This window comes from Juglans regia, chromosome 8 (genome assembly GCF_001411555.2).
Source record: "Juglans regia cultivar Chandler chromosome 8, Walnut 2.0, whole genome shotgun sequence".
Lineage (NCBI taxonomy): Eukaryota > Viridiplantae > Streptophyta > Magnoliopsida > Fagales > Juglandaceae > Juglans > Juglans regia.
The window spans coordinates 402495-414024 of NC_049908.1; the positions used below are offsets into that span (position 1 = coordinate 402495).

General features: G+C 40.4%; 1 protein-coding gene across 4 annotated transcripts in view; it reads left to right on the forward strand.

Moving 5' to 3' along the window:
* Nucleotides 1-10685, forward strand: part of LOC109000974 (phosphatidylinositol-3-phosphatase SAC1) — a 32725-nt gene extending 22040 nt beyond the window's left edge. For all 4 annotated transcript variants that reach the window (XM_018978063.2, XM_035693459.1, XM_018978064.2 and 1 more), the window contains 5 exons: nucleotides 122-232; nucleotides 6607-6819; nucleotides 7459-7650; nucleotides 8014-8125; nucleotides 10185-10685. In XM_018978063.2, the coding sequence (XP_018833608.1) occupies nucleotides 122-232; nucleotides 6607-6819; nucleotides 7459-7650; nucleotides 8014-8125; nucleotides 10185-10430 (874 nt within the window). In that variant the 3' untranslated portion in view covers nucleotides 10431-10685. The remainder of the gene's footprint in view (nucleotides 1-121; nucleotides 233-6606; nucleotides 6820-7458; nucleotides 7651-8013; nucleotides 8126-10184) is intronic.
* The last annotated feature ends 845 nt before the right edge of the window (nucleotides 10686-11530 follow it).

Sequence of the window (11530 nt, forward strand, 5' to 3'; positions counted from 1 at the left end):
TTGCCGATGCTGGTATTTGTTTTTAATTTCCTAGTTCATCTTTGTTTTATTTTGTGTTGTGTTCCTTTTTGTTCTCCTAACAAAATCATCTCAAACTGTCATCTTTTGATGGGTTTGGCAGAATTTTGGGTTACTTCCAACCAAGGGAAGGAAAACCTGCTCTTTGGGAGCTAGATTCGGATTACTATCTCCATGTATCTGGGATTGGAGATGACCTTTTCCCGGTTAAGTGGTAAATTCCCTTTTCCTCAAGTGCACCCACACCCACAGGTGCACCCACATGTTACACTTGATTGCACTGTACATCTTAGATTGTCTTTCTTATTTTGCTTGCTACACTTTCTCGGCATATCATTTTTTTTCTTGCATTCTTCATTGATCTTAAGCTTCTTATTTTTGTTTAACTTTTTTTTTGACAAGTTAGAAGATATGTTATTGATATTGAAATAGGCATAGGCCAAGTACACATGAAGAATACATATGATTACACCTAGTTAGGAACTAGAAACGGGTACAAGGAAATCATGAAATTTGAGACCATTAAAGTCTATAACAGTGGCCCACATAAATAAAGCCTTCTAGAAAAAGCTCAAACTCTTCCAAGGAACACTCTTGATCCTCAAAATTTCGGTCATTCCTTTCACTTCAAATGCACCAAAGTAGACAAATGGGAGCCATCTTTCACACAGCTGCAATATGTGGTATCCCTTTGATCCCTCTCCAACTAGCTAATAGGTCAACCACCCTTCCCGGCATAACCCATGCTAATCCCATTTTGCTGAAAAAGTCATTCCACGAGGCCTTTCCAAACTCACAATGTAGAAGTAAATGGTCCACTATTTCGCTACTATTTTTGCACATACAACACCAATCAATAAGGATAAACCCACGTTTCCTTAGGTTGTCAATGGTCAGAACCTTCCCTAAGGATGCGGTCCCAAAAAAAAAAGAAAAGAAAACAGCCTCAAGAGGTGCTTTACTCCTCCAAATGCCTTCCAAGGAAAGTGATTACTAGCTTGAGTAGTGAGAACCCATAGAAAGAGCATACAAAAACTTTCCTTTACTAGAAGGAGACGAACCAACTTATCCACCACTGTATCATCAGTTCCAATGGTGTATAACAAGTTAAAGAATTCAACAAGGACATCAACCTCCCAATTGCGTGCCTCCTTAATGAAACTCACATTCCACTATTGTGAGCCATTAGCAATTTCCCTCAAGTCAGCCATTAGTGATGTGGCAAAAGCTCTATGGGATGAAATTTTTATAAGACTGAACATTGCTTGGGTGATGCCTAAGAGGGTGGTGAATCTTTTGGCTTCTTGGAGTGGAATACAAGGAAATCGCCAAATAGCGAATGTTTGGAAGATGGTGCCTCTATGTCTTATGTGGTGTATATGGAATGAAAGGAGTAGAAGATGTTTTGAAAATAGAGAACATTCAGGGGGATAGTTTTAATGACTTGTATGCTTCTTTTTTGTCTGTAGGTTGTAATTTGGTATTTATCTCTTGTATACTACTTGTGTACTTGGGCTATGCCTAATTTTGAGGATCAATAAATTTTATTAATTATAAAAAAGTAATTTCCCTCAATTCAGCCACCAAAGCATCTTGTTCCCGTGCAATTATGAAAATAGAGATATAAACATCATGCCAAAAACTGATTCTATTACCATCCCCTATACATAGCCTAGTGTGGCTAGAGAAAAACCTCCAACCTTTCCGGATATCTTTTCATAACTCCACTCCATATGCCCCCTAACTTCATTAGAGCACCAACCCCCCCTCATACTCCCGTACTTAGTATCAGTTACCACTTTCCATAATACTTCTCTCTCATATTTATATATCCACAACCATTTCCCAATGAGAGCCTTATTGAAGACCCTCAAATTGCAAACTCCCAACTCGCCACCCCTCATTGGAGAGCAGAACTTGTCCCAACCAACTAAATGGCTTAAACTTGTCAACAAGTCCACTCCACAGATCAAAGAGTACACTCTTTAATCTACCAACCTATTTTTTGTTTCTTTTCCCTATACCGGCAGGAGTGGTGGCCCGTATCGAGAAGTTACAAAGAGACAGTGTGTCTTCCTATCTAGTTAAGTGGGAGACGGTGTGTCGTCCTATCTTTAATGGTGGCTTGGGTATAAGAAATTTGAGGATGTTTAATTGGGCGTTACTTGGCAAATGGTTGTGGAGATTTAGCAAGGAACCAGAGGCCTTGTGGAAAATGATGATTGAACATAAATATGGTGGTTTATAGGGGGGATGGTGTACTAGAGAAGCTAAGGGGGCTTATGGAGTGGGCCTGTGGAAACATATAAGAAAAGGGTGGGGGGTCTTTAATCGACATTCTAGACGTCAGGTGGGCGTAGGAAACAAGATTAGATTTTGGAGAGATGTTTGGTGTGGTGGTAGTGCCCTACCAGAGCTATTTCCTTCACTTTTCCAGATTGCAAGTGTCAAAGATATCACAGTGGCAGAAGTTATGGGGATCTCGGGAGGGCGGATTCATTGGAATATTAACTTTCATAGGGCGGCACAGGATTGGGAAACGAGCAGTTTTGTAGATTTTTATAGCCTAATATACTCCATACGACTGAACATGCAACATGAAGATGGTATGTGGTGGATACCTACAAGGAAAGGCATCTTTTCTGTCTGCTCCTTTTATAAGGCTCTAACACAAGAGCTTGATAGTTAGCTTCCTTAGAAAAGGCTCTGGAGGCACAAGGCACCCCCTAAAGCCTCTTTGTTTGTGTGGACAACTTCATTGGAAAAGATTTTCACTACCGACAACCTGAGGAAAAGGAGGGAAATCATTGCAGATTGGTGCTGCATGTGTAGAAGAGGGGGTGAGTCGGTGGATCATCTTCTTCTACATTGCGAGTTAGTAAGGGAACTCTAGAACGAGGTATTTAGTAGACTAGATCTAGCGTGGGTTATGCCGAAGACCGTGGTGGCAACGATGGCGTGTTGGACCAACATGTTAGGGACCTCGGTCTAGTCCCCAAACACTTGGTTCGCCAAGCCAATGGTAGTCTTGAAGTGACCGAGACCTTGTTCCTCTCTTGCTTGGTCCACGTTCAATGATGGTCAAAATGGCCAATAGGAGATGGTGAGGTTAAGTGTTTAGGCTAGTATGAGTGTTGGGATGATGAGATTTGGTCAAGGAAGTGTATGGTTAGGATGATGGTAGGGGCGCACGGCACTAGTGTAGAGCTAGGGTTGGCGCCACTTGGAACTAGTGTTTAGGGTTTGGGAAAGTGAGATGGACGGCTAGGGTTTGGAATGTGGATGATGTGTTGGGCGGCTAGGGTTAGCCGAATTGGGTAGTTGAGTGAAATTAGGAAAGTTTCCTAATTTCTTGGAACTCAAATGGTAAATGTATATGGCCGGCTATGGTAAGGGTGTGGTCAATTAGGGTTCCTAAAATGTAGGAACACTAATTTTGGTAAGAAGAGTGGGCGGCTAGGCAAGTCTCAATATGGCAAGTGTTTGCCGAATTGGACTTGGCTTGACAAGAGATGATGTTCGGCTAGGGCAACAAGAGAGAGTCAATCAACTTATGGAAAGTTGACTAACACCTATGTTGGTCGAAATCTAGGGCAAAAAGGATTGGAAGAGCAACAATAGTGAAGAACCTCAAGAACAATGATGAACTTTCAAGGACAAAGTGTAGAACACTATTGCACTTGAATAAACAAATGAACAAACAAACACAATCAAATCTTGATTCACGAATTGCACAAGAAATGAATAAACCTCATATATTGATAAATCAATTTGGGATTCACGAATTGTACCCAAATTGCCCAAGTGCAAAGGTACCGAAAAATGATCTCTCAAACAAATATTCTCTCACTAAGAGTTTTGCCAAAAGATCCTAAAGCAATTGCATAAGGTTCTATTTATAAGAAAAACAACTTGGAAACCCCCAATAGGTCCTTTCAATAAAATAAATAAATAAAGAAAACAATATGATAGTGGCCATGGACCAAGTCTAGCCGTGGCATGCATGGCCCATGATGGGCTAAGGTGGTGCATGGTGGTCTCGGGCTGGTCCATGGTCAAGTGGTGCGGCATGGCTTGCTGATGGTCAGCCATGGTGGTGTGTGGCATGGCCTAGGCTGGTGGCCTAGGCGTTGGCTGCAAGGGATGGGCTGGAGCCATGCGCTGGATGGCATGCCTGGTGGGTATGCCACTGGCCTGCTCTGCAAGGCACGGGCTGGAGCCGTGCGCTGGATGGCATTCCTGGTGGCATGCCACTAACCTCGCTAGCGTGCGGCAGGATGGTGGGCTTGGGCAGGTGCTGGCGTGCGGCATGCTGGTGATCTGTGCGTGCGCGCGCGCTCTGGCTGGCCTGGCTAGTCTGTCTGGGCTGGCCGTGCGGCACAAGGGTGTGCGCATGGCCTTGTGGCCCATTAGCGTGCGCGTGGGCCTGCGCACTGGAATGTGCGTGGGCGTGCGGCGCGCTGCTACGCCCCATGCCAGGCGCATGGGCTGTGCCGCGCGCATGGCTACGCGCGCGGGTTGAGTTGCGCGTGCGGGCTGTGCCGCGCGCATGGCTGTGCGCGCAGGCTGAGGTGCGTGTGCGGACTGTGCTGCGCGCTTGGGCAGTCGCCCACTAACCTTGCTAGCCCGCATGCTGGGCGCCCCGTGGGTGGTCTCCCACGAGCCAAGGCATGGTTGAGGGCTAGCCAAGGTGTCTTCCCCCACCATGACTAGGGCATGTGCGGCTTCCCTAGAGGCAACTCGACGTGGGGGTCTAACACAACATCAGAGGGATGCAGCAGATCAAAGCGGTTTGGAAGATAATTCCTATATGCATTATGTGGTGTTTGTGGCAGGAGCGAAACGAGCGGACGTTCGAGGACAAGGAGAGATCGGTGGATGAGCTAAAAGTTTTATTTTTTAGAATTCTCTGTACTTGGGCTATTGCTGTGGACTTTGAGGGCATGGACCTACATGATTTCCTTACTTCTAATGCGCCTACTTAGCTAGGGCATAGGACTTTTTGTAACTGGCATTTTTTCCATTCTTTTGTTAATAAAAGGTGTTTTACTTATAAAAAAAAAAAAAAAAAGTCCACTCCACAGAAAATCTCGTTGGAGTTTCTCAATCCGTAAGGCAACACTAGCTGGGAGAGGACATAATGATGAGAAATATGTGGGAAGGTTTGAGAGGGTACTCTTTATTTTTTTTTTTTTAGGTAAAAGTAAAATTTTATTGATATAAAAGGCATCGCCCAAGTACACTAGTAGTATCCAATGAATATGTCTAATTACATCTAAGCTCTAGTGAGAGTTACAAGCAAATCTTGAAGGTTGTCCGTATTACAAATAATGGCCAAAGCCCAAGAAAATAATGTATTGTAAAAAAATCGTGTCAGCTCATCCATTGAATGCTCCATGTCTTTAAAGCACCTCTTGTTTCGTTCCAGCCACAAGCACCACATAATGCAGTGAGGGATCATTCTCCACACAGCAGCGATGTGGGCATTTCCCCCAATACCTCTCAAGCAGCACATAATATCCCTAACTCTTCCAGGCATGACCCACGCCACCCCTATCCTATTAAAGATCTCATTCCATAAACACCGAACCACTTCACAATGTAATAAAAGATGATCAACTGATTCCCCATCACTCTTGCACATAAAGCACCGATTTGAAATAATGAGACCACGTTTTCTCTGATTATCCGAGGTGAGAATCCACCCAAGAGATGCAGTCCAAATGAAGAAGGCAATCTTAGAAGGTATTTTGCATTTCCATAGCCTTCCAAAGATAGCTATGATCATTAGAAAATCCCAAGAGAGCCTTATAGAAAGATCAGACTGAGAATTTTTTATTTCCACTCGGATCCCACATCAGCCTATCCCTCATCTCATTGCCAATTAGCATATAACGAATCAAAGAAACCAGTAAACATGTCCAACTCCCAATCTTGAGCCGCTCTTGAAAATCTCACATTCCAATGGACAACACCGTTGGAGAGTACCAATAAATCAGACGCAACAACCTCTTTATCACAAGCAATTTGGTAAAGCATAGAAAACACTTGCTTAAGGGCCGTGTCACCACACCACACATCGTGCCAAAAGTAAACATTGTTGCCTCTTCCAATTGTAAATCTGAAAAATTAAGAGAATCTTTCCCATCCGGCTCTTATGTTTTTCCATAATCCCGCACCATGTGCCCCCTTAACTTCACTAGAGCACCAATCTCCCTAAATGCTTCCATACTTAAACTCTATCACTTCTCTTCATAAGCCCTCTCCTTCCCTATGATACCTCCACAACCATTTTCCCAAAAGTGTTTTATTGAAGACCCTTACATTACGCACCCTCAGTCCACCACAATGCCCTTGACTTTTGCCTCCAATAAATCTCCTCCGTTAGGATCACCCTTTCTAGTTCTAAGATGACAAGGCTTTTGCGGGTGTTCTCTACTTCTACACCCTTTCTAGTTCTAAGATGACAAGGCTTTTGCGGGTGTTCTCTACTTCTACACCCTCCAAATCTTGTAACTCTTGTTTACCTTTCTCTTTAGTCTCTGTTTATTTTACTTTTTGTTTGATGTGTACTTTTTAATTTTGCAGTTCGCAATCTGATGCCAGGCCTGTTGGGGGAGCTGGAGTTACTTTTGCCCCTATTCCAGCATGTAGGGAAGACTTCTCACGGAGAAAGTTGACGTCATTTGATAAATTGATAGAGAGGACGTGTAGTTCAATAAGGAATGTAAGACTCTGTAGGGAACCGGAACAAAGACAAGGTGCTGGTACAGGAAATTCCAGTGTGGCACCTGATGCAGCGTAATTATTTCCTTTCCTTAACCATTCCCTTTTGATGATTTGTATCCTATGTTTACCTTCCGTGATAATCCAACTCCCAGTTATTTGCTTATGCATCTCTATCTCTCTCTCTCATCTGCTGTTGATTATTCAGTTATGTGATTCTGCTGGTGTGTTTGATCTGCAAAAGTCTAATACTTGCAACTGTTACTGCAGTTTTTTATTACGTAAGAATTATTTATTTTGTTTGTGTGCAATTTGTGTTGCTTCATGTCATTGACTGTTTGTATTACTCAAAAAGGTTGTACATCTCTGTCCTTTTTTTCTTTTTTTCTTAATTAGACTTTGTTTGCCCCCTTGATTTTATGCTGACTATGTTGCTCCTTTCGTTTTTATTAAACACTTCGAATTTATGTTATGAGGACAAGTGGAAGGAATTTCCTTATCTTCATATCTTTCTGCTTCCAGTTTTTGTGTATAGACCACTTAAAGTTAATTGCGGATGTGTGTGTGGTAAATATGTAATGGTTTGGGATTTTTATTCTTTGGGTTGAAAGTTTTTACATCACAATGGGTTGTGTGGTTGTTGTGATACAAAGAGAGGGTCTATATCATTGGCAGTTGAAGCATCGTTATTGAATCATATTAATTTTTGTCCAGTGAAATACAGCTCAAAAGCCCAAATTGGCTTTTTGGCCAGAGAAAGTATGAAGAAAGTGGCTCTGCTCCCAAAGGTGCTTCACAGGAAATTGCAAATGGAGGATCTCAGGATGACAGAAGAGTTGATGGTTTATGTGACCTAAACTGGCTTTCTTCTGCTAGCGATAGCAATGAAGAGGATATCTTCCAGGGGTATATATCTAAAAATCTTTTGTTTTACATAACAGAGACCTCTTTACTTATTCTGTCATTTCAAGCATCTCTTCAACATGACCAGAGGTATGTTCTATTTGCAGACTTTGTGGTAAAGAAATTAAGAAACTTCAACTCAGGTACCCCACTCGGGTGCCCCACACAGAAGACTTTTGAATAGCAGATGAATATTGAACGAATGTTTTAGAATATTTATATATTGTTTTTGCCTGTCAATTTTATTCGGTAACAGCATGTTAGAAGTGGTTACTGTTATAAAAAAGTAGTTATTGTTTATCTCTATTGTGTGCGCTTTGACAAGTTCATGGTTAATGAATTTATTTGTTGTTCTTTGATTTCAAGGTACCTTGCAATGACGCCAGTTGATGAAGATAACGGTTGGTATGGTGGTACACTGCTTGGTGATCAAGATGAGAACAGTGAGATATACAAGCATTATGCTGCATTCTGTCAGGTAACAATATTTAGAACTTTCGGATAATTTTATTATTTGGCTGTCATTCTCTTAAAAGTATTGAGACCATTTACAATATGGTGAGAGATGGCTCCTGCAGTTTATAAATCTCAGAGCTTGGTTTTCAAGATTTATTTTACACATTACTGTGAGAGATGCCTCCTTGTGCTTTTTTTTTTTTTTTTCCAGGAGTTTATAGGGCTTTATAGATGGTTTGACTGGGATTTTCTTGAAAGCTGAATTTTCACTGGTGTTGGCTTTGTTTAAGTTGATATCTTCTTCCTGCTTAAAAGCATTTACCAGTAAACAAGATGTTTACACTGAAGTCTTAAGAGACATTTTTGGTACCTATTGTTAAAGTTGAGGTGTCTAAAAACCAATATATAGACGAACTAGTTAAGTACTTGCGAGTTGTGATGAAATGATCCTTTTATGGAAAGGCTGATCAAATTGATCAAGGCCTGGTTTGGATAGCTAGAGCCTCCTATCCCATCTCATTTTATCTCATCTCAATATCTAAATACCATAAACACAAACACTTTTTAATTTCAAATTTTTAACTTTTTCATCTAATCATTATCTAATCATTACAACTTTCCCAAACTTCCAAACAAAACACAAAAAACAATTCAATTTTTTCAAATCCCAAAGTAAAAATAATATTATAACAATATTTTAACTTCATAATATTTTTATTCAACCTTTTCTTTCTCTTTTCCAAAACTCTATAAAACATCTTAACTCAAAATCATTTCACTACTATCCATATATCATCTCATCTCATTTCACTATCCAAATGAGGCCTAAGTTGTAGATGCCTATTTTTGGGCTGGGCAATCAATAGTGGTCGGATAGTTTAGAGATGGCAGAGGCGGAGGTTGCATAATTGGAATGAAGAAAAATAAATATACGTAGGGAAAAATTATTGGGACCAAAATTTATGTGGTTCTGTGTTATGACCTACAGCCACAGGGGTCTGTAGGGGTAAATCCACTATGAAAATATACATATTACAACGGAGCTTCCAAATCCTCTTTATTACATGATGAAGAGAGATGAAGTAGTGAGAATGAAGATGAAGGAGAAAAAAGTCCCATGGGAGGCACCCCTCAAGTCTACAGCCTTTTTTCTATACCAAGCTTCTCTCTTGCTTGTGATGATTGTTTTTCTTTTCTTTTTAAATTGGTGTGTCATCTCTCTCCAGTTGGCTGAGCAATTGGTAGGGCATGGATCTGGTAGTGGCGTAGTGCCTGTTGCTTTGGACAATGGACTTTATAATCTTCAGGCCCTGATAGCTTACAATCGAGACCTGAACCTTGCTAGTTGCCACACCAACTGAAGAGATATGGCACATAAACTAGTAAAAACAGAACAATCATCACAAGCAAGGGAGACGCTTAGTATCTTTTTTATTTTTATTGGAACCGGGTGTCCGGGAACAGCATTTTGGCTAATCTCGGGGTTGTATAGGCCTTCAGCAATGAGTTTCCAGCAAGTGCGCCTCGGGTAATTCAAGGGAAAAATCTCCTAGTCAGATGACCCCTAGAGATTGTTTGCATTCAAGTGGATTTGAGCCTTAAACTTGGGGGGGAGCATACCCCCAAGCCGCCTTTACCACTTGATTTAGGGAGACGCATAGTATGTTAAAAGGGGTGTAGACATGAGACCTTTTTCTACCTAATCTTCATTCCTATTTCTTCTTCTTCCTCTTCATTTTGTAACAAAGAGAACTTGAAAGCTCCATTATAATTTGTTTATTTTCAGAGTTGATTTACCCTGCCCTGACCCTTGTAGGCATAGACAAGGTGCCAAACAACGTAAATCTATGTCCTATATATATATATATATATATATATATCCCGACTTATATTTATGTTTCTTCATTACAATTATACAACCTCCGCCATCTGACCAACAGTTGATAAAACGGAATCAAAAAATGTTACTGGTTTAAGTCTTGTATGCTTTGTTGGATATCATGGGACTAGTCTCACATTCGTGTGTTGTGGTACAATTCATTTGATCGGCATAAATTTATCATATATTTGGGAACCTGCAGGGCCCTGCTATGGAACCTTTTGAAAATGATAGTGAGAGGGAGAAGCACTATGCTGATGCCCTATGCATGGGCACAGTTGACATTGTAGATGATGCTGTTGAAGCAGAGATGCGAGCAGCTCTCAAGGAGTACGATCAAATTGGTGCTGATCTTGGAATCATCCCTTCTTCATGTAAATCCTTTACTGAAGACCTGAACTGGTTGACAAGGTGGATAATTGGGGAAGAGAAGGTGCAAAGAATCTGAGAATTATCCTGTGTAGGAGAAGAGAAGGTGTAAAGAATCTGAGAAGAGCATGAGGTCTTGCAATTATTTCTCTGATAACCGAAGTTATTGTATTCACATGTTTTCGATTGTATCCTCAATTATATTGTATTCATTCTGTAATTATGCCTGTCGATTGTAAACATAATAATAATTTACAATGCAAAAGTTTTTCCAAAAAAAGGATACTTTGTATTTGACCTTAATCAGGATGGTGCATGAACACGGTTACTCGCTCTATGCTCCCAATCAAGGATGCCAAATTTCTTTTTATTTACATGGCCAAGCCGTTGAGAGCAAAATGCTATTAACTCCCCTTTATTCTTATTTCCTTCGCCAGTTGAAAATCCGAAAAATAAAATTGTGTAAGCATGGGGTAATAAGGTGCCATCTTCATTGACAATTGCAAAGATAGAAGCAATGAGTGCCGAGGAATAATACCGTGATTGCTAATACAGATTGCGAGCAGGAATGGTCATTATCTGGGGAGCTATTGGAAGATATCAAGCATATCTTTTCATTTATAGATCAAACTGGCAAGCCTTGTTCACATATAGGGAAGGAAACAGTGCAGCTCATACTCTATCAAGGAAGGCATTACAGATGGATGGAGAGCAAATACGGATGGAAGAGGGACCAAATGTTATTTATTCTGCTGTAATGGAAGATATGGCATGTAATTGACTCTTTTATTACAACTGAATGAGAATGAGTACAGTTTTCTCAAAAAAAAAAAGGGTGGATATAAAGAATAAAAGAAATGACAAATGAGATCCGCCAAATAAATCAATATGAGATGTTTATTATGTGGAAGGGGGAATAATTGTTACAATAATTTTGATAAATTACTCAGTTTGAGTGAGTGCGGTACATTTCTAATGAATTCTAAAAGAAAAATACTATAATTACAAAAAATTCCATAAAAATAAACACAAACTGACATGTTTTTATATAATACGTTAGATTTATTTTAAAAAGATAGTTTTACAATTTAACGTATCACATCAAACTACGTCAATTTGTTAACTTATTTTTGTGAAATCTTTTTGTTGCTAAAGAAGTTATGATTCATCTCTTCCAAA